Source organism: Cornus florida, unplaced genomic scaffold (assembly GCF_030987335.1).
Source record: "Cornus florida cultivar Cherokee Brave unplaced genomic scaffold, ASM3098733v1 CherokeeBrave_3.0.0_Hap2_Chr06, whole genome shotgun sequence".
Lineage (NCBI taxonomy): Eukaryota > Viridiplantae > Streptophyta > Magnoliopsida > Cornales > Cornaceae > Cornus > Cornus florida.
In genome coordinates, this window is record NW_026775576.1 from 55688921 (window position 1) to 55712806 (window position 23886).

Here is a 23886-nt window from a genome sequence, read left to right on the forward strand (position 1 = left end):
TACATTTTTTAATTTTAAATATTTTCAAAAATAAAAAACTATTTTCAAAATATTGCAAACCAAACAAAGCCTTAAGGAAAACTTTTAATATAATGTAAATTTTTTATTTATTTATTAAAATACACACTCAAGAGAGGGCTCTTGTGTAGTAGCCACATTCTTTAGTCCCACATTATCATCTTATACAACAACAGACATCTCTGTTTTTATTATCAGTTCCATTTTGGTTTCCTGAACAGAAGGAGCATCATGGCCTTCTATTCTTCTTCTTCTCCCTCTTCTTTACTATCTTCAAATTTGCGAATTCCTATCAATCACGTGCCATTGCCATCTCCAAACCACCACTCGCCATCGCGATCGAACTCCCACCGGCGCGTTCGACGCCGCACCATTTTTGCGCCACCGAGAACCAGCAAGAGGTTAACGAAATGCTTTTCTCAGAGGCAATTCACCGAACAGGAAGAAGACGTTGAACCAAAACGCGAAGAACAATTCGAATTCGAGAGACTCTTCTCTAACCTCAACCAAGCCACTTTGAAGAGAGAACCTGGTTAGAAACTACTCTTTTTCTTCTTCTTGTTATTGTGTGTACTCTGTTTCACTGACCTTAGATTGTCCGTGTTTATGGGTCTGCTCGGTTTGTCACTTAGAAAACGGTTATCAAGAACTCAGAAAACGAAACTGTTTTCATTTTTATCGGGTTTTCTCAAAAAATGTCAACCAAGCAGACTTGTATAACTTTTGGATTTTCAGTTTAACCAAGGAAGCCATGTTTCTCTATTGTTTGTACAGGAAGTCTTTCCAGTGCGGTTTTTCTTGTTGCTGGCACCACTGTATGTTCTCTTCCTCTCAGAAATGAGTCCTCTCAAAGCCTTTACAAGCGCGAATCCAACTATTAGTAACGAGTCATGTCATCGCTTGTTGAATGAACTACCTTCCTCAGTGATGTGGTTTCATATGAAATTTTATCATAACAAAAATCATAATGTGGTGTGTTTCTAATTGTTGGATGTGGGCTTGTAAAAGCTTGGAGAGAAAGAAGCTCTGTCCATGTGTGTCTCTCTCTAGTCTTATAAAATTTGATAATTTGATTTTATTATTGTGTTTAGGAAAGGTTCAAGGCTGAATTTGAATTACATTATGGTCATGCATAAATGGAATGTAGGATAAACTCAAGTGTAAAGAAAGATGAACGCTTTTAGGAATTTGATTATGAGAGGGAAAATTCTGAAATTTCTTTAAGAAAGTAATGTGGAATTTAGAAGATAAAACTAATGTAATGCTGGATATATTAATAGAATATCAAACTAGGCATTTGAAGAATTAAGGAAACTTGGTGGCATTTCGAAATCATAATGAAAACAAAAAGGGAATGTTCTAGAAATTGGCAAAATAATTCTGAAGGGGAGGAAAACTTAGGTTTTATTGTTTTTATTGTAAAGCATAAAACGGAAGCGAAGAGATAAATAAAACATGTAAAACACAAAGATATTACGTGGTTCAGCCACTAGGGCCTTCATCCACGGCACAAAGAGGCCAAAGGGCTACATCACTTTTATAAAACTCTCTCAATTCATATACAATGCAATGGTGGAGGCTCTTTTAAATAGGAGAAGAAATTATTAGAATGAAAAGAATTAGAAAATAGGAAACAAGGAGGATTTTTCTCCACTAATTCCTCTAGTAACACCAAATCTTCAATAATAGGAAACAATATCAATTACTGAAAGATTTTTCTCCACTAATTCTTCCATTAAATCTTCAATAGTTTTAATAATGTTATGCTATGTGCATCAAGAGTGAGGATCTAAGGGTCTTAGTGAAATATATGATATTACGTAAATGTGGACAAAGTTATGAAGAAAATCCTTAGATAGTTTATGTTCCTTGATTTCACAACTTCCCACAAAATACATTTCACTAACTCTCTAGGCTCTCTGTTCCTTGATTTATGTAATCTCTCATTCCTCTCCAACCAAAGAAAATACAATGTGGCAGTAAACAGATTCTTGAACATCTTATGTCTGTGACTCTTTGTTGTAAACTGCTGAGAAAAAATCAGAGCCTGTTCATGGACTGAAACGCTCCTATGGAGATTCCAATTGCAGAAATCAGAAAGACCAACCCACACCTGCCATGAGTACTCACAACAACAAAATAGGTGATCAGCAGTCTCTTCACTGTTGTGGCAAAGAACACACCTGGAAACCAAATATATTTCTCTCCTTTGCAAATATGAACTTGTCAGAATTGCATTATGCAATAACAGAACAGAATGAATAGACCATCTAGGCCTACCACCATTCCAACATAATTTAGACCAAAAGACTTCTTGTCTCTTTACTAAGCATGCCTTGAAAGCACCTTTAAAAGAGAACCTAGTAGATTGCCACAATAACTGGTCAGTGCCCCCGTGAATTTTGTGCCCTGAAAGTACTGAAACACCTCTTGAATACATCCCTCAAATTTCAAGTCATCCCAGTGCAGCTTTACAATGAACTCACTCTGATGAACCAGCCTATTTCTGCTGAGACTCCTCAAGGTTCTGTAGTGAAAAACCTCTGTCAAGAAATTACCATCACACCATGGATCCAAAAACATCTTCACATCTTGACCATTACCAAGTCTGTATCTACAGTTCAATTTAACAATATCTCTGACTGAGATACTCTTCCAAATTGTGGAGTATGAGTTCCTAGGCACCACATGCCAGTGGGAAGCCTTTTTCAGGTAACAGTCCCTAGGCACCACATGCTCAATTAATCGATTTTAACTAATTTTTGAATTAAATTAAACATAAATTAAAAAATCAACTAAGGAAAAAGCATGTAAATTGAATCATTCATCATGGTTGAAAGCACCATGGGGAGGGGTATAACCAGGAGACTTAGTCCAGACAATTGAATCCACTGTGAGAAAGTATTATAAACTTTAGAAAAACTGCAGTTACCAGACGATTAGGTTTACCAGTTTTCTAAACTTTAGAAAAACTGCAGTTAACTCTTGACACAGACATATGTCAAACTCTCCATTCAGGTCTCCAGGCTAGTGCTCCATGATCTGCTTCTCACATGATCCGCGTCTCCATCAACACATTGATTTGCTTCTCACATGATCCGCGTCTCCATCAACACATTGATTTCCATGACTATTAACATCCAGGCTTTGGCTCGTTGTGTAGAAACATTTTGGTATTGAATTCTCTGTAACATAAAAAAGTTGATGATCTACACCTCATTGACATATTCTCACCGTTCAATGCAATCATTAAGTATGAAAGGAAGAAATTCTTGCAGAGAATTGCTAAAATGCACTCAAGGATGCTCTATATGCTATACGGATGCTCACAAATTGCTTGCATATGTTTTCAGGGCACATATGGTCTTTATATACTCCCTCTGTCCCGAAACAAGTGTTCACCTTTCCATATTTAGCTGTCGCAATTCAGAAGTTAATGTACTATATTTTACAGCATTCCCAATTTACCCTTCTTGCAATGAACTTAGAAAAACCAATTAAATGTAAAACGTCATCACTTCACTGTGGACCCACCATGGATAGATTTGGTAATTCATTCACTACCAACACAATAAAAAAATATTAAAAGCCACATCTTAAAAGTTAGGTTCCTAACAAGGGACGGAGGGAGTAATACTTAGAAGCCTATAGAAATTAGGTAAGAAAGAGATTTAAGTTTAATTTTAAAACTGAAATTCAAAGTTATCTATCAATCGAGAGATCAGGGATATATTGAATTATTGATCAATCAATAGATGACTAGTGACCTTTGATGGATATGTTGATTGATCGAAGTACCCTGTCCTTATAGCATTAGGATGTTAATTTAGGAAAATTGTGAAAACATGTTTATGCAATTCAAAAAGGGTTTTTATGAATCAAAGCATGAAACGTATGAACACTAATTGAATGAATGCATGAAAAGCATGAAAATGATGGTGATTGCATGTTCAAGAGTTGAATTTAACTTTTTTCCCTTGAATATAGCTTTGAATTCAGAATATGACCTTGGACAAGAGGTAATGAACTAACTCTAACTAATTTCTAGAAACTATCTAAAAGTTAAACAAAAGTACATACTCAATCTTGTTAACAAAATTAGCCAATGTTTGTCCTATTTGCCTAACAATACTAATCATATAACTAAAAGTAGGAATGTAGGATGGGTTAAATGAAGTAGTGATACCCCTTTAAATTGTTAGGTAAAGTCTAACCTACAATTATTAGATGAATGTTGGACGGTTAAAAAAAGATGTATTATCAAATGAATGTAGCCAAAATGCGAATGTTGAGATAGGTGCGTCGCAAGTCAAGTAAGGATTTAATTAGAAACACACATGTATGAATTGGTTGAAGTAGCACCTATGGGAGATGAATTGAGATATATTAATTAAGATAATTTGGTCTTCCTCTTCCCCTAGTATTACCCTCAACATGGACTGTCACTTTTCCTAACCGGCACACTTAAAGGCCTTATTTGTACATGTCCAAACCATCTTAACCAAGTTAACATGGGTAGGTAAAGAAAGACATAATAGCATGTGCATTGACTGAGGTTATGGCCTTAAATAGAGCAGGATGGAAACATAGGATTCATGTAGCCGATCCCAAGTAATTGGGAAAAAGGCTTGCTTCTTGTTATGTAGCAAAGATAAATAACTGCATTAGTGAGGAAGGGTGATATTGTTAATGCTAGGAGGGGGTTAGACTATAAGTAACATGGTTGAGATGGTAATAAGGAAGGTCATATTAGCATATGGTCAAAAAAATTGTAGACTTCAATAGGGCGAAATGACGAGATAGGATTCATGTAAACTATCCCGAATAATTATGAAAAAACTTTGTTGTGTTGAGTTGAAGAATAGAACAGAACATTTGATAACAATGAGAAATTTGGGAAGTCGAACTGAAAAATTAAGATAATCGAAAATTTTCATCTTACCGCACCATCATCATCCCTGCCTTTATACCTTAGTATTGGGGTTGACCATAATTTACCACTTCTATGCGCCAATATGAGCACAAAATTTACATACACAAATACCAGCCTTAGCTGTTCCTGATTTTCTTTGATGGCTGTGTCTAACATTGGTTTACTTTCATGGAATTTAATTCTATAAATAGATAGGAGCGGGGATCCTTGCAATTCCTGCAGTTACGCAAGAAGCTGGATTTGTAGCCTCCTCAGTTGCATGCATTGTTTGTTGGGTGTTTATGGTAATAATTCTAGCCTTTCCAGGCAAATTACTTCTGCAGTTCTGTTTCTTGTTTTCTGTTCTTTTCTCCTTCTTGCAAAAATTGTGAAAAACAACCTTGCTAGTGACTTACTCTTGTTTAACGACCTTTAGGCATATATTTCTGCATGACTGAATGGCAATACTAAGTCACGTCCTTGGTTTTGCAATGAATGCCAGTCTAATTGGTGCCAAGTCAATTAAAAATTTGAAATCTTCACAGTATTCTATTCACACCTTTTCCAAACCTCTCTCTGTCTCTCATATCTTGTGTATGCCTGAATGAAGTATGGTGCAAATTTAATCTATGCAGGTTGTAACTGGGCTGCTCGTTGCTGAAGTAAATGTGAAAACAATGAGTGAACTTGGTACTGGTGGCGTGTCATTGGTACTTCTCATTAACTATATTTACCCTGAGCTTGCAGTTTTCTTTAGACAAACACGTGAATGTTTTCCCCCAAACAGGAGAAAATGATATCAGAAATTTGTGGCTAATTGTTTTGACCTTACTGGTTTGTGCACCCTTTTTTTGAGTATGGAAATATTATTTATTTATTTTTTCTATTTTATTTCTGAGTTGGTAGGATGTGGGTTAAAGATTATGGCAGGGATTCCCATGCTTAATAGTTAATATATAATAGAGTTCAAGAAATTTCAACGGTTGAGAAAATATGTTGAGAATGCAATTCACCTAGACTTTTATGCTTGTGGATTTCTGTTAACAGAGATTTTCTTATTGTTAACTCTACAATGGTATCTCTCAATTAAATGTTTAATTTTATACTCAACCCTAGGGGTTAAATTATAATTTCTTTATTAAAAATTCAGTTATGCTTATGTGAAATGCTTATTTTGGCCTGGAGTTGTACGGTACAAGGAGCAAAATCAATGTGGTTCATTTCAATCCTAATTGCCTTTGTTTACTTTCAGGTATCAATGGCCATGAGAACTATTGGGACTGTTGGAGTTCAAATTGCTTGGTAGGCTGATTTGTCATTAGTGATTTTAATCATCAGTTATCTGTTGTATGCATGAAGTATTAAAGATAAAGAATTCCTGTTTCCAGTAAGTTGTGTCATTAGTAATTTTTAATCACCAGTTATTTGTTGTGTGCATGAGTATTAAAGATAAAGAATTCTTGTTGCTAGTAAGTTTTATTTCTAATTGAAGTATTATTTTGAATCAGTTACAATGATTTAGGGGTAAACAGTCTTTGACGAAGTATTGATCAAAAAGTCTATTTGCAACCTATTACTTCTTTATATTCTCCTGAATACACAAGTATTTAGTAATGCGACTGGCTCTATGTGAGCATGCAAGTATTGATTTCGACCAAATTACTAAAAACTGGCACATCTTCTGTAAGGTTAACCAAGAGTAAATAAGATGATAAGGTGACAACTTCTTAATGTGTGTAAAATTCTTGAGTCATTTGTTGAGAAAAAGTTGGAAATGAAGATTAGCGAAGAACTCGACGCAAATATCTCAAGTTCAATCAGATATCTTTTTTCTTTCTTTTTTTGATAAGTAAGTTTAAATCACATATCTAGGTTAAGGTAAGCTGAGACCATAGAGTTCAATTATGACCTAGGTATGACTTTTATAAGGCTCAAAATATTGTTTTAATTAAGTTTTTAAAAAATTTGGAGTTTGATTAAATGATTTAATTAAAAAATTCAAAACAGTGATTGTTGATGAAATTTTATGAGAATTTTTTATTAAAATTCCTTAAGCTTTGATCAGAAGCTCAATCTATCAAAGCAGTGACAGTGGTGCTCAATCGAAGTGTGGTCAATAGAACACTTACACTTGTTTTTAAAAACTTTCTCAAATAAAAAATTTAAAAGGATTTATTTCCTATTTCACATTGGACTCCTATATTTGCTACAAGGAGTGGCTTATATTCAGTCTTGGTCATCTATTAATCTATACTTTCAACTCTATACATATTATTGAGAGAATTTATATTTCTACAGAGAGAAAGCTTTGAGAATCATTCTAGATTTAAGAAGAACTTGTGACTTTGAAAGATAGAAGGGCCGCTTTCAAAGGTTTCATAATGTTAACAAACCATCCACTCTAAAAGCTTTTAGAGAGGGTGTAACTTTAATATCTAAATCCTTCAACATGCCCCCTCACCTGTGGCCTTCTTTTTGGTTCAAAACATGTTTCAATGTTTAATTATCAGGGTTACAGTGACATTTGAACTCGAGACATTTGGCTCTGATACCATGTTGAAATATATAATAATTGAAGGGAGAACTTAAACATGAACAACACATACGCGGTTCAGTCACTAGGGCTTACATCCACGCACACAAAGCCCAAAGGGCTACATATCTTTTACTATCATCTCTCTTAATTTTTGTATACAATGAAAGTAAGCAGCACCATCTACAAGTTTAAGCTGTGTGGTTTGATTGGATCAAGCCCAACCAAAACTAACTCCATACCCACTACAATCACTCCTATAATAATATTCTCCAACTTGGAGAAATAGAAATTTCATCTTGCTGAATGTTAATTTGTGTTATATAAGGTGGATTGATGTTGTACCTACTGCCTGGGGATGGCAACCGGGTGGGTTTGGATGGCAATGGGGCAGAGCTGCCCTTTCTCATCCCCGTTTAACAACGCGCCCAAAACTGCTTATCAAAAGACCACTGTACCTGTTCCCACCAGCCCCGCCCCGGCCCGCCCCGTTCCGTTTAACAATTTATTTATTTATTTTTCCTTTCTAAAACAATAAAACGATAGGAAGGATATAAGTTTATGAAATGGTTAAGAGATAAGATATTAAGGTTTTGGTGTTTTAGTTTATGAAAGGGTATTTTAGTATCTTTAGTATTATATGGGGGTATTTAAGTAATTATGCAATATAAACGGCGTGGGGCAGTGGTACCTATCCCTGTCCCCACCCACTTCTGCGTGGATTTTTATTCCCTCACTCCCTCCCTGCCCCATCCTCTATTAAACCATCCCAAATCCGCCCCAATAGGGGTGGGTACCCGCCACTTGTGCCACAATATATGGAATTATTATGCGTCCTATCTGTTCTTCAGTCTTCCTATTTTGACAACTGATATGAGATTTTGCTAGCTACGCATTTAAGACTAACAGTATCGTTTCATCAAACATCATTTAGTCCTTATAACTTCAACAAACACTTCTCTGATACTACATATTTATTGTTACATATTAATTCTTTGGCTACCCTTTTTACCTTACGGCTTGTAACTTTAACAAACACTTCTCTGGAACATGTTGTATACCAAAAAAAAGTTTTTTACCACAATCATATGGAAGTGTTGTGTTATGAACTTATGACTTATGACAGTGTATCGGTTTCTTCTACTTTCCAAGGATTATGTATTACGATAAGTGATACGGGATTCTACTAGTTTCTTATAAGATAACAAGAGAGACATTATTTAGGAATTAACTAAACATTTTACAACAGAGTAACACCAAAAGAAAATAGTGGAGGAGATCAACTACTCTATCTAATCACGCACAATAAAAATAATGTAACTTGATAAACTCATCTTTTCTCACAAGCCTCAACTAATGGTCTAGGTACATACTTATAGCTCCCAAACTTGTTAGAAAATGATTATGGAATACTAAATTTCTTTACCACATAAAACCCGAAAAGATAGGAACATGAGGCAATTTCTACATTATACCTTGGATCAAAGTTTTGTGAAGCCAACCTTCCTCGATTATATGAGCATTCAATTCCTTTCAGTCTTTGTCGTTTAAAAATTCTCTCCACACCTTGTAGTCACTGTGATCAGATAGTTCATAAGACAAATCAGTTGATTTTTTTAATTTTTATTTTCCCTCACTCCAACTGCAGTATAGATCTTTGTTGCATCCAGCTTGATTTTTCTTTTGGTTCCTCTAGCCTTCCTCTTCCCCCCTCCCAAAACCATATGTCATGACAACTCTACCTTTAAGATCTGGTTTGCAATTATCTCTTGCATGACAATGTTCCGGTCACATATCATTTTCTAAATACTGTGACAAGATATTTACTGGATCAGGATCCTCTCCTGTTCCTCTTTTTGTCTTGTGTCGTCTTGTGCGTAAAATCAAAATTGCAACAACTCTAAATTGACAACGCAACAACTTTAAATCGACAACACAACAAGCCAACAACTACGTAAAGGTGTTGAGCTCTCAATTTAATGGTGTTGCAGCATTGCAACAAGATGTAATATGTTGCATGGGTGTTGCATCTTTGATGTAAATGTGTTGTATGAGTGTTGCATCGTTGTTGCATGGGTGTTGCATATGTGATGTAGCGTGTTGCAGTGTTGATTTAATAGTGTACAGGATGGGCACAGGATGAGTAAGAAACGGGAGAGAGCATTCGGATCCATATATAATAGATCCAAACAAATACCGCGTCTTTAGTAAAAAATTATTTTGATAAAATATGTCAATTCTTTGGGCTCTATCTTGATAAAACTAAAACATTATAAGATCGAGTATTTATTTCTAATGTTCAACATGATCAGAAGATCAAGCCTTGTGCTCTGATATTCAACATGACTCCAGGACTGACCTTAGCTCTGATATGCCCCGCAAATTCATGAACAGTTGCATGGACTGATCCGTCAGCTCTGGTAACTTTGTGAAACTTTGAACACCTGAAGACTGAATAATTGGTCCTGGTACAACAAATACAGTAACCAAATATTTTATAGCAGAATAATGCCAATATTGGACGAGAGCAACTGCATGAATTTGGATTGAAATTACACTGCAGATAACTAATTTAGTATGGTTTGCTAAAATTATGAATGAGGAGATGATTTAGGATTACTATAGTGAAATCTCGAAGCGCATAATCTCTTATACAAACCCTGTAAAACTCTCACAAACTCGTCATTTTTTAAGTGTCAACCAATAATATAGGTACATATCTGTAAAGTTCTAATCAATTCCTTGTTGGACAAGGATTACAAATAATAAAAGTTCTTTAACCATTAGAAACTTAATAATATAGGAATTTGGGACGACCCCAAGGGCCATTGCTTGGTGGAATGCTTTGTCATTTGATTTCTCCTGTTTTGCTTTGTTCAATTCCTATAAATTTAATTAGATAGATCTATTATGTATTAAATCCTTTTAGTCCGTGCCATTTACCTATTCACATGCCATTGCAACTTTGTTATTATTGTTTGCCCAGCATAATGAACAAATGGGGTTTACCACCCTTCTGCACATTCACATTAGGGATAATAGAATTTTCTTAGCAACCCATTCTTCCTATTTAAGTTACCTGCATTTTAATTTATGTTTACCTTTATAGTTTTATGTACTTTGTTTCTCATCTAACACAAGTCCTGTTCTTTTGTTGCAGCTGGTCATATATTTTCATACATTATGCCCTTCTTGTTGCCTATGTGGCTCGTTCTTCTGATATTTTGACAAATTTCCTCGGCATTCCATTGTAAGGACTATAAATCTAGCTTTCCTGTTGCAATATTGGGATGATTTAATTGTTTTTCTTCTTGATGTAGTTATCATATTCTATTATTGAAACTCGTGTGGTTAGATACTATTACACAGTTATCACTTATTGACAGTACAATTTTTTTTTAAGATGATGACTTTTGTAAAGGAATAAATGCTACATGTAAATTATCTCAAAATTTTCATGCATTTCAGAGTTAAAATATGCAAAATTTAAGTTTGAACTTCGTTGATGTGCCCTGGCCATAAATTTCTCTTTATTGTCTGCTTTGATGTTTGTTCTGTTTCACTCATAACTTATGTGATCTTTGAACCTTCCTTGCAAAATATTAAATGGCTAGGACACTATGGAACTCCATTATTTTTTTGAACTTCAGAAATATTCCAATGGAATAGTAATTATCCTAAATATTAATTAATATTTCATGTAAACGAATCATTGAAGTGCATTTGGTTAATGGGAAGAATTACAGACTACCAGTATCTGAATCCTTCTCATGCTGTTAACCTTCTTGTGTTCCAAAATCTTATTATGGTACTATACTTGCACTAATCTCCAATAACTTATTTTTACTATTGGGTGAGGAAAGCAGATTTATGTTGGAACTAGTTGCTTGGTGTAATTATAAAAGATCAAGCATGACCAGGAAAAGTTCAGCACCAATTAAATATTGTATATACCTTTTGTCATCATTTATGTTCTCATAATGCATCACTTTCATTTTAAAGAATTTTATTACTTCCCTAACATTATCAATGTTTCCATTGAAATGTTTAGATATCTCCAGATTAATCTTATTTCTTTATCAACTTTCAAAAATTATTTTTGGTTTTGCTTTCCCCTACATGCTATAGCTGACTGGATTCAATCTTCTTATTGTCTAATATACAGTATGCATATAGGTTTTCACTACATACGGTATCTTATCTCTGTCTGATTGCCTAAATGTAGCACAGACATAATCTCTTTGGGGCTTTAGTTTCATGAATGACACTTCTGTGGATTATATCACAAGTACTTTAATGTGTTGGTTAGGTGTTGATGGGCGGCATTATGATTGCAGATGGGAAAGTGCAACTTTATTTTCATTGCTTTTCGGAGGCATTTGCTACTTTGGAAGGTTGGTGTTTGTTTTTTTAACTTGTACACTGTTGTAAGCTTCAATCACATACATGCAGCAACAACAATTACAACAACCAAGCCTTTTTCCGCTCTCTTCAATCACTTACATGTTCGGTTAATAAAATTAGCCTTTTACTATGAATAAGAATGGAAATATTTTGTCTTTAGAGATTGCTGTAGCAAAGGAGTCTGGTTTGACTTGTTAGTTAAATGGGATGTACTTATGTGGCTAATTTTTGGGGTAGGAAAAATAGGATAATTGCCTCTCAACTCAAAGTTATTGATAGAGAGACAAAGCTATTTTCTGGATATTTTCTGACATGTTTGGACAAGATTATTGCCATATTGAGAAGTGTCAACTTGATAATTGTCTGCTTTGATTTGAAATTCCTTGCTTTTAAAATTTTTCGGGACCAATTCATCAATTTCTCTATAATATTTAAATAGAAGTCCCATATGTCCATTCTGTGGGTTCTATAGCTTGTCTTGAAGTAGAATTTTTGGCATGCATTTAAAAACTCAGTTGCACCCATCTCTACTATATGAAAATAGAGATGACATATCTAATACTTCATTGATGTTTTTTTGTTTTTTTTCTTGTTTCTTTATATTAGTTACTTTACAAATTCGAATTTTTAAATCTCATACAGGAAGAATTGCTTTAAGTGACTCCAAATTTATCTTTTAATTGTAGCCAACGGCTTATTGGAGCAGTAAATGGAGCCCTAGTAGTGGGAATCATCATTTCTTTTACAGCTCTTGTGGTAATTCTCAATGTTTATGAACTAGACAATGATTTTTATAACCTATTAATTTTAAATTTTTAATAGTAGCAATTTTTTTCACTAATGACTAGAATTTCTTTTACTCATTTAATTGATGGTAAGATAATTTGCTAATTCCTTCCTTTGAATTAAGCTATTATAAAAGAAAAATGTCTTTAACCTAGTACAATTGGACAAATTCACTCCAAAATTTAGATAAGGCTGCAGTGAATCGAACATGATTTTATTGTAGAATCTTCATTCATCATTTAATATAATACACTAATAGATAATATTAAAGAACAATAGAATAAAACTAAATGAAATTACCTAGCCCAAAAAAATATGAATAAAGTGAAATGATAATGAAAAGAGGATGAAATTTGAAAATTGTAAATGCAGCTGATGCCTTCATCCTATGGCTTACTTTTCTTTTGTATTTTCCTTCTTTAGCTGCCAGTGGGCAACTTTAGCTACGCCATGTGTTAACGGTTTGGATTAATGTGAAACAATTAGTTACATAGAATAATATATAAGATACGAAAATCATAACATATATATATATATATATATATATATATATATATATATATATATATATATATATATATATATATATATATTTGATAAGTAAAAATTATATAACATTTAATATTTTATATAAAGGAGTGACACTGGATTTCGTTGGTTCCTTCGATGTTTGTGAGGGTGGCTAATACTTGGATTAAAGCTAATTTTGGAGCAGAAAATAAAGTAAGATAGTATTCTCTGTCATGCTAAAGTCATTTGATTGTCCTATGTTGATTTAGTTTATTAAATACTGAATCAGTTAAATCTTATTCCTGTTGTTGTAAGGGGTCGAATTTCAGATGATGAAACTTAAATCAAGAAAGAACACCAGCATTGTTGTGCCATTAAACATTTTTTTATTTTTCTTTTCAGTTTTTCCTTTTGACTTACATTTCAGCTTTTATTCACGTAACACTTAAAAATCCACGTTAGCAAGTCTGATCTTGTCCGGATTACAATAAATGCTTTTCTATAGGTAGTTGCAAGCGGAGACTTGCATTGGGATGCTCTTCTAAAAGCCAATTTTGAAGCTGTTCCTTCAAGTATACCCATAATAGCACTTTCCTTTGTTTATCAGGTAATCTCAACCACCTTCTGTAATTCAACATTTAAGCAGTTGTAACATTTTAAAACTTTTTTTTTTTTTTTTCCTTTCACTAAATTATGGAACAAATGGTTTGTTTCAGAATGTAGTGCCTGTTCTTTGCACAAATCTTGAAGGAAACCTTTCAAAAGTAAGGTGACAAATCTTATTATCATGCTTTTTCTTGGTTTAAAGTGTGTATTGTTTAGAGGGAATATTTTCTGATACGTGCATTTATCATAAATTCGGCATTTAACTTTGGAAAATTGGAAATTCTTCTCCATTATCAAGATTAGAGAATGACACTGGAACTAATTAAAGACTCTGACAAAACTACAGAACAGTCACCTGATGGTTTTATCTTCACTAAACGGTGGATTTAGGAAATTCCAATGGATTAAAATTGAGATTATTGACAGAAGTTTTCTGATTTATTGACAAGTCTGTATGCTCAGGTAGCTTGTCTCATCAAATAGGTATGAAGAAAAAGAAAAGAAAAGTACTAGGATGCACCAGACAGATGTTGGAATACAATCGCAGATACTTTGATACCTACAATTCGGTTTCAAGTTTACGGAGTAATGTATTCCTAAGAAAAAGTAATTTGATCTCTCATAGACTTGGATCATCATTCTTCCATCACCATTGCAGGGATCAAAATAGACTTAGTGTTGGATTGTACAGAGTCCATTTTTGCACCACTAGGAAATGTCCCCATTGACCACACGGGGCTTTCTGGTGATGTACAACAAATCTCATTTAATTTATCGATATATGATCTTATTTTACAAAATTTAGTGTGTGGTTCAAGACCTGAAGTGCCTCAAAGGCAAAAATGTGGAAAGAAGTGACAAGTTTGGTGTGAAAATGTGGAAAAAGTAATTTGTGATCTCTCATCGACTTGGATCATCATTCCTCTATCACCATTGCAGGGGTCAAAATAGACTTAGTGTTGGATTGCACGAAGTCCATTTTTGCGCCACTAGGAAATGTCCCCATTGACCACACGGGGCTTTCTGGTGATGTCAACACATCTCATTTAATTTATCGATATATGATCTTATTTTACAAAGTTTAGTGTGTGGTTCAAGACCTGAAGTGCCTCAAAGGCAAAAATGTGGAAAGAAGTGACAAGTTTGATTTGTTATATGTTCAGGAAGGATACTACATGGTTTGAAATAGAACTAAAGGGCCCCAAAAAAGAAAAATGTGATTTGACTGCATTATTTTGCTTGATAATTATCAGCTAAGTTGCTAGCAAGCTGAACGTTCTTCCCTTGACTCCTAAATTTAGTTCTTAGAATATCATTTGTGGAGTGAGGTATCATACTGTCTTCCCCATAAGCAAAACCCAACGTAAAACCATTAAAAAGGTTGATGAACATCTACATGTGTACCTTGGGACTTATTTTTCTGATTACCAGCATTTGTACTACTTGATTCGTCGAAACATCAATACATATTGCCATGTAATGAATTTTTGAACAACCTGTAACCCTTCGGCACAGTTTGTAGTGCCTTTATAATAGATGTCATACACTTTAGTTCTCTACGGAAGAGGTTGCAATCTAAGCCTCAAACAGCCCCTGTACATTTATCATTAGAAAGACTGGCACAGGTAGCTTTCTACCACCATGAGTTTGACATTTGGTTTCTTGATGAACTCATCTATTGAACCAATGAGAGGATGTTGCCAAGATGTTATTTTTGCCGATTTGATAGTTTCCTGTTCAGAATTCAATAAATATTGATATCATTAGCTCTATAATCTGCAGGACTGCAATTGTTCTGGGCACAGCTATTCCCCTTGTTCTGTTCCTTGTCTGGGATGCTGTTATTCTCGGATCAATCACAATTTTTGAAACAGGCTCAGATAAGATTGCTGACCCATTGGAACAGTTGCGATCTAGCAATGGACTTGTCGGGGTAAGCAATCATTGACATCAATTTAATTTTTGGTTAGTCAATTCTGGAAGTATAGGTAAATATTGGAATTTGCAAGTGGCAAACAACAAATCATGTCTCTTTTGTTATAAAAATGATATCTTGCAGCCAATAGTTGAGGTGTTCTCACTTTTTGCAATTGCAACTTCTTATATTGGATTCGTTTTGGGCCTTTGCGACTTCCTTGCTGACTGTGAGTGTTTCTGTCTTGATTTATTTCAAAATTACATTATTTCAATAGTTTCTATTATATCTTTATTGGGTAAATAGTCTCATGTCCGATGACGATTAATTCTCCGCGGCTGATGTTGTGTGCATCTGGGCACACATGGATTTTGAGAAGTCGTAGCTTTAAGTTTACATGCGCACAGCAAACATGTAGCCTTAGCCTAAACTTTTTTTGGATTTGCATTCCTGGTGTACCCTATAGTAGTTGCTTTTCTAATTAAATAGCTTTCGAGTTTTTGTGTATCTTTAGCTATGTATATATTTTTTCCCGGTAAATGTATCTTTAGCCATGGTGTAAGCGAATACACCTTTAGAAGTGGACCATTTTGATAGTTTCCAAGTTGTCAGCCATTTGGTGGAGCATCTCATGTCCAAAGTCTCTGATGTATGCATTCTCCATTTTCGGATCTCGCAAAGAGAGAACGTGTATATCCTCTTGAGTTTCTATCATTCATGGAGTGAAGAAAGCGGTTATTGATTTTTATCATAGTCACTATTAGTCTAATTTCATTGTTTTGAAGCCATATGCATGTTTCATTCAAGAGAGATGTTTTCATATCACTTTTTTCATAACTTGCAGTGCTGAAACTCCCATCTGGCCAGAGCAGGCCTCTGCCATACCTACTTACATTGATTCCACCACTGGTATTATCATTGCTAGACCCAGAAATCTTTTTCAAAGCATTGGATTTTGCCGGAACATATGGAGGTACGAGACTAAGTTCCCAGTAAATGTGATAATCTACCATTTTCTCAGATTAATGGTTTAGATTTAAAGAAATTTGAACCATTTTAAAAGTTTCTCACGAGTGGAACTGCACGAGATAGATGAGTGAAATGTATTTCAATCAGCTGCAATATCACGCTCTGTTTTATGCTTTTTCTAGTGTTGGTGCTCTTTGGAATTCTTCCTGCTGCAATGTCTTGGTCAGATAGAAACTCGCGTTCATCCGAGTCTCCAGCGCTACCCTTGCTGGTTCCTGGCGGAAAGCTCACCCTTTCTCTTGTGATTGGAGGCTCCGGATGGGTCATTCTCTCGGAATTACTTGAGAATTTTGGGCGCTCGTAGAGATCAGGATTGAAGGTATATCTGTTGGCTAGAGTTGCCAGGATCCAAACAATGCTCCACCATAAAATTGGTTGTCTATAAATTATTTTTTCTTTATCATTTTGTATTTATTGTGAGTGAGTCTAGTCCTCCAACTGAACCTTCAAACTAGTATATTCAGTTACCACCAAATCTTTAACTTTGCAATCTGCCTTTTATTGCATGCCAAAGAATACAATGCCTTGGAAATTACCATTCAACTTGGAAATTACTATTCAACTTTCAACCTATCAACTAAGGGACCTAATCTGATGAAGTTAACTAGTTTTTTTTTTTTTATTTTTTTATTTTTTTTTTTTATTTAAAATTATTATTATTATACCTATTAATCTCTCTCTCTCTCTCCAAAGGGCAGAATCTTAAAATATCTTACGAAAGTTATTAGGAAAGTATACATTAATATTCAAACAATAATGCCAAGGGTATTTCTTCCTCTTCTGAAATATAAAAGTGATCACAGTTGTCCAAATCAATATAGCATGCGTGCTACACTACAGAGAAATTGAGCTCATATATATTTATCAGGGACGGAATCAGAATTTTTTTCTAGGGTTATGGGATGAGGTGAATTAATAAATTACATATATAGAACATAATAAAATAATTTAACAAAAAAATAATAATTAAGGAAACTTATATATGGTATACAAGGGAAGGAGAAATTTCAAGAGGGGGGAGATTTTACACATTTCCAAAAAATATATACAGAAATATATATATATATTCATAAATAAAAATTATATATATTCATAAATAAAATTTTATATATATATATCACCAGGCGTGCCCCCTGAATTTTTTGCTACCCTTATTTTATATATATATATATATAAAATAAGGGTAGCAAAAAATTCAGGGGGCACGCCTGGTGATATATATATATAAAATTTTATTTATGAATATATATAATTTTTATTTATGAATATATATATATATTCATAAATACAAATTTTTTGAATGACATATGCAATGATTTAAAAGATTCTGGTATGGGGCTCCATGTACACAACAGCAGTGGTTTAAGTTCTACTGCCTTATAATGGAGATGGAACTGTCAAGTGGAGACCACTTCTCCATTATCCATTAAATGATTGATGAAGGAATTCCACCTACATAGTGTGCTATGCATTACCAAGAATATGCCCCTTTACACAACATAATGAAAGTGAAACACTAACAAAAACTAACTTTTTATATAAATTTAGACTAGTCGTCATTATTTTTGCCTTAATTTCATGCGAATTGAATAAATTCGATTACACGATTATTATTATTATTATTTTTCTATTACAAGTATCTCTTCCGTAATATTTAACTTTTAAAAATAATCTTAAATGATTTCATTCTATGTTAACTTCACTCTCTTTGCCTACTATCTTCTATGCAACTTATTAGTCTCCCTCTTCTTACTGGAGTCTATAAATCTTCTTTGAAAATACTCATACCATCTAAGTTTATTTTCTCCTATCTTGTCACTAATAGGTATCACTCTTATACACCTCAATATCTTAATTTTCATTATCGTGTTTTTGATTTAAAGCCCAACACTCTGAACCATATAAAATAATTGGTCTAATAACCGTACGATAAAAAAATTTCTTTAATTTATTTGTTATTCTTTTATCGCATAAAATCCCATTAGTTGTCAATTTTATCCAACTTGATCCAATTCTAACAATTACATCACCATCATTTTGACCCAATACTAATTTTTAGACAGTTTGCTTCTCACATTTCTCCACCTGTCTAATTTTATTGATTTTCTTGAATAATCATTATCATTTGGATAGGAAGTTGTTTACTTATTAAATGTCCACCAAAGTATATCTCTTGCATCCTAATTTATGCTTTTTCAAGGTCCATAAAATCCATATGTAAATATTTTTGCTTACTTCCTACCCTTTTCAACTAACTGTTGTCTTAAGTAAACAACATCCAATGTGGATCTTTTTGACATAAATTCAAATTGATGAAACATGGATGCTGGGTGCGACACGATGCGAATCGATGATACGAAATTTAAAAAAAAAAAATAAGATACAAGTACGACGTGGATACAAAAAAAAAAAAATTACTAATTTGAAATTTAGTTACTTTTTATTTTTGTTTTCTTAAATTTTATACATAGTATTATTTTTCTAATTAACCCATAATATATTTTATATTACATTGAATCCTATTTTTTTAAAAAAATATTTACAAAATTACTCCTTCGCATCCTAAAAGCGTCTAAAATGTATCTTTATCATGTCCAACCAAAAAATAAAATATTTATTATTCAAGATACATTCAACGGTATTTGACACATATTCAAATTGTATCCACATATTAAAAAAGTGTTCAAATATCCAATAACACGAATCTTAATAGAAGTATATGTTATCAAGCACCGTGACTTCCTTCTTTACTCCCTGCTCTATCACTCCTTTCAATGCTTCTATTGTTAAATTATTCAGTTTTATTCTTTATTTATATATTTAAGTGCGTCATCTACTTCCTTATTATTTACTATATTTACTATTTCTATATTAAATTCATAGCTTTTCACTTCTTCTCTAGAGTATTTCTCAATAAGTTATAGAATTAGAATGTTCTTAACTAAATATTTTATTGTCCACATGCTTAATACATCTATCCACTTTGATCCATTTCTCTAGTTATATTTTATATCTATTATTTGTTTATTTATAGTTTAATTTTGCATATAAATCATTTTTGTTTAGCTTACTTATTAACCTCTTTAGTTTTATTTTCTAATCTCTCGTATTTATCTAAATCCTCTTTTTGGTTACTTTTTTGCTACTCTTTAAAACTTTTTCTTTATATATATATTTATACTATTTGTTGTATTTCATCATTCCACCACCGTGTTCTTTTCTTGATGAATTTCTTCTTTTTAGTCTCCCCATAATTTGCCATTTCTATCAAGTTTTTATTTTAATTTTTATAGTATCATTCCAATTCTATTGTTTTTCTTTTGATATTTGTTCCCAAAATATTAGATCTTTGTTACCCTAGTTCTTTCCATTTTTATGTTTTGATGATCGTTTCTCGCTATTTTTTTTTTTTTTTTCACATTTAAATTCTTTAATTAAAAAGTCTAAAATTTGTAGCCCATATTAGTTTTTGCGGCTTTTGCAAGGAATTACCCTACGATCCTTGCAAGTGACCAACTCACTTCTTTTATATAGTCAATCTGTGTTTTTCCAATTCTCAATATTAAATGTTCTTATCTTTTTCTAAAAGATGTAGTATTTGCTATGACTAAAGTTATATGCATTTACATATACTTTTATATAAAAATTTACATATTTGTTTGAATGTAAAATCTTTTTTTTCTTTTCCATTGCAGCAGTGGGTGAAAAGTAGTGGACATGCTTTTGGACTTCAATCATTGCACCAAAAAATCCAGTCTGCAGTAGTGGTTAAAAGCTAGTGGAAATGCTTAGGGCACATCATGCCAATGGACCACCATCTTCCAGAAACTTAAGGTAATCTTATGCAAACCATTGATGGTTCAGTTCATCCAAGCTTTCAGAGCTAAGAACTGCCATCAACACTATCAAAAATACATTCCAATCTTCACATTTATCCAAGTATTCCTTCCTATAAACCTCTACTAAATTTTGAAAATTGTCTCCATTCACTCTCAATTTGGCTCACCTGACCAGATAGTCTACAACCCCTAATTTTGCTCTTCAATCTACGGAAATACTTGCAAGTAAACAGCCATCAACGTCTTCAAAAACACATTCGCGGCCTCTTTCAATAACTCATATTCTAAATGAATGTGTCAATCCAGTACCAGCAAGGTTTTTCATAATATAGAAAGTTACAGTAACGCGAGCGAGGATGGTGACATAGTTTGTCAAACAAACTAGAAAAAATACAGGATGGTAACAATTAATATACAAGTAAATTGACTAAATTCCATGCAGCTATTCTATGGAATCGAGGAACAAAGCAAACGCAGTTTGAAACACAGCATTATCATTCACAAAAATAAAGATGGAAAACATCTAATGACCTCTGTGTACATTTTAACAGCAGACTGAAGTCCACTATAAACCAGTTTCTGAGACCATTTTCACCCAACACCAAGCATATTTAACAAGTTTAACTGGACATCATGTATTAATTATAAAGGCACACAACAAAGAGAAGAAGGCAAAGACTGTAAGTAAAAACAACCTTAATAATTGGAGGGGCATCCAGAATAATTCGTCCCATTATTCCTTCATCTCTTGAACTTTTCCTCCTGTTTCAGCACAATGACTGTGTGTGTTTTGGCTTCATGAGCGAAAAGGCCACAAAAATGATAATGGGTTTCTCCTCCCCTGATTCGGCCCGCTATTGTCCCTGCCACTGATATCACTACCATTGCTGCTGCTGCTGCTGCTTCCGTTCCCACCACTTGCCCTTCTATTGCCACGAGCAGTACCTTGTGAGGGCAGCTCGACGCGGCAAACAGGGCAGGAGTTATGCTGAACCAACCAAGGAACTATGCAGTCAGAATGATACAGATGATTACATGCCATTAGCCTTGCTTCAGAGCCCAACTCAAATTTATCCTTACAAACTGGGCAGTGGGAATCAGTGTTCAGATGCCTCTGTGTGATCTTAATAGTAGGCATAGCATCAATTAAAGAACGAGGTGCAGGGGGTGGACCCTGCCTGCCATTCATTGTAAGCTGTTCAATAAATTCTTCCAGTCCTGGACCGGTAAAAAGTTCACCAATGTCAGGTCGACGCTGGCCCATTCCCGGATTGCCACTAAAGAAGAGTTCAAATGCATCATTATCGGGCATCCTGCCGGGGGTTCCATGGATCAACAACCACGGACCAGAACCCAAAGCCATACTTGGTTCAGGACCTAGACCAGATCTAGCTCTGATGTCGTAGTTTGGGTTTCTTCCTGCCATTCTCTGCCTCATAAAAGCCATCAAAGCATCCACAATTCCAAACCTTGGGTCAAAGGTAGGATCCATGAGTCGAAAGTCAGAACCATCTTCCGAACGATATCCAAGAAAATCCTGTTGTCCAGAGTCCAACACCTCAACGAGTTCTTGCACAAAGCCTCCATTGCAATGTGGACAATCCAAGTTCCTGCCTCGAAGCCTCACTGCCTGCCTGCACTGGTGGCACCAATGTGTGTTTCTACCACTTGACATCCTCACTTTCCAATAGATTTCTTCAACCAAACCCTAAAACCTGCAGTCAAACACCAGATTTATTCTGTATCCAAGGCTCAGAGTTCAAAGCATCAAATGGAAAAAAATCAAAGCTATAGAAACCAAAACACGAGAGCGACCCACTTAAAGCTAAGTTTATGCTACTGCCTAAGAGGACTGCTCAATTTTATGCCAACAGAAAATTAAATCATAGTTGAGTCTTCAGATCTCAAAACAAAACCCTACTTAGAATCATACACAGTAATTATTTATTCAACTTGTAATATAGAAAGAAAATGAAAGGGGTTCAAACATGCAACTACCTGATGCATAAACCTTTCAATGCCTAAACACACAGAAATTGAAATGATTAACATAATGCAACATTTAACAGATGTCAAACAATGGTTACAACCATGACATTGAATTGTCCCATAAATGGGGTCCCAAACATCTCTTTTAGTTCTACAATGGTGAACTCAAATGCTCAATACCCATTATTAAGATAATGAAGTTTTGAAATCGACAAAAAATAAAACATAAAATCAAAATACGCAATAAAAGATGCTCAGGAAAAGACACCACACATTTGAAAGAAGTTGTACAAACTGTTCTATGGCAAATGGTCGAGACCGTTGAGTACAAAACCCAAATATTCAATTCCTATAATTCTTCTCACCTCAGAAAATAATCAAACAATTAAGGGTCTCTCTATATACAACGTTAGAACAAATTCCATGTCAGCAACAATAACTAACCCTTTCCCCAATTACTTGGGAACATGAATCCTATGTTTCCATTCCGTTCTATTTAAAGGTCATAACCTCAGTCAATCCACATACTATCACATATTTCTTTACTAAATCTACCCATCCCATTTAGATAATAAAAAAAATAAAATAAAATGATAATAGGGGCCAAAACAATATTAAAAAAAAAAAAAATTCCAAAATGTAAATAAAAATAAATAAAGAAAAGGAGGAAAACAAGTAAACAAAGGGTATGAAAGAGGCCAGATTGTTTAGATTTCAAATTAAAACATATGCAGAAAATATAAATCTACTACATGTATTTATATAATCCAAAGCAAATTATGCATACATACACGCGTAGCAAGCATAGATACATATATGCATACATAATTTATAAATTAAATCCAAAGCATAAGCCAATCAAAACAATTTCTCAGAATATCATGACAAGGAATCCAAATTCAAATAGCTCAAATCGACCACAATTGCATAAAATTATCAAAATTGAGCACACAAATGGAATGATATGAACGTTAATGGGGCTTTAATCGAAGGAATGAGAACAAAAATTGCAAAACATACCAGATGGCGCTCAGTAACGTAGTGTTTGGGACTGTAGAAACCCTAGATATATATGTATAGAGAGAGAGATAGAGAGACCAGTGAGTCGTCGGAGACTGGAGGTCGACTATGTAGACTTTTGATAAAATGCAATCTAGAAATTGCGATGAGTTTCAAGTCTCTCCTAAAATACGCGTGGTGCGTAATGAGCCGGTGGGCCTCACAGCTAAGTGTGTGTTTGGATGCTAGTCACAATAATAACTCCTAATTTTTTTTTTCCTTTTTTTATCCTTCAAAACTCCTACTCGTAAATAATTGTAATACTATAAATCAAGAAATAGGGAAT

At 34.0% G+C, this 23886-nt stretch overlaps 2 protein-coding genes across 2 annotated transcripts; one reads left to right on the forward strand and one right to left on the reverse strand.

Annotated features, from left to right (window-relative positions):
• Positions 1-156: 156 nt before the first annotated feature.
• Positions 157-17203, forward strand: LOC132311559 (uncharacterized). Its single transcript, XM_059809512.1, has 14 exons — positions 157-550; positions 793-833; positions 5143-5235; positions 5566-5640; positions 6183-6232; positions 10624-10713; positions 11801-11857; positions 12554-12623; positions 13669-13770; positions 13880-13932; positions 15552-15702; positions 15829-15913; positions 16529-16657; positions 16836-17203. The coding sequence occupies exons 1-14, from the start codon at positions 250-252 to the stop codon at positions 17015-17017; spliced, it is 1479 nt and encodes a 492-aa protein (XP_059665495.1). The 5' UTR covers positions 157-249; the 3' UTR covers positions 17018-17203.
• A 3823-nt stretch (positions 17204-21026) lies between these two features.
• LOC132311560 (probable E3 ubiquitin-protein ligase RHC1A) lies at positions 21027-23708 on the reverse strand. The gene is made up of 2 exons (XM_059809513.1): positions 23562-23708; positions 21027-22267 (listed from the first exon to the last, which is right to left on the reverse strand). The coding sequence occupies exon 2, from the start codon at positions 22225-22227 to the stop codon at positions 21349-21351; it is 879 nt and encodes a 292-aa protein (XP_059665496.1). The 5' UTR covers positions 22228-22267; positions 23562-23708; the 3' UTR covers positions 21027-21348.
• Between the last annotated feature and the right edge of the window lie 178 nt (positions 23709-23886).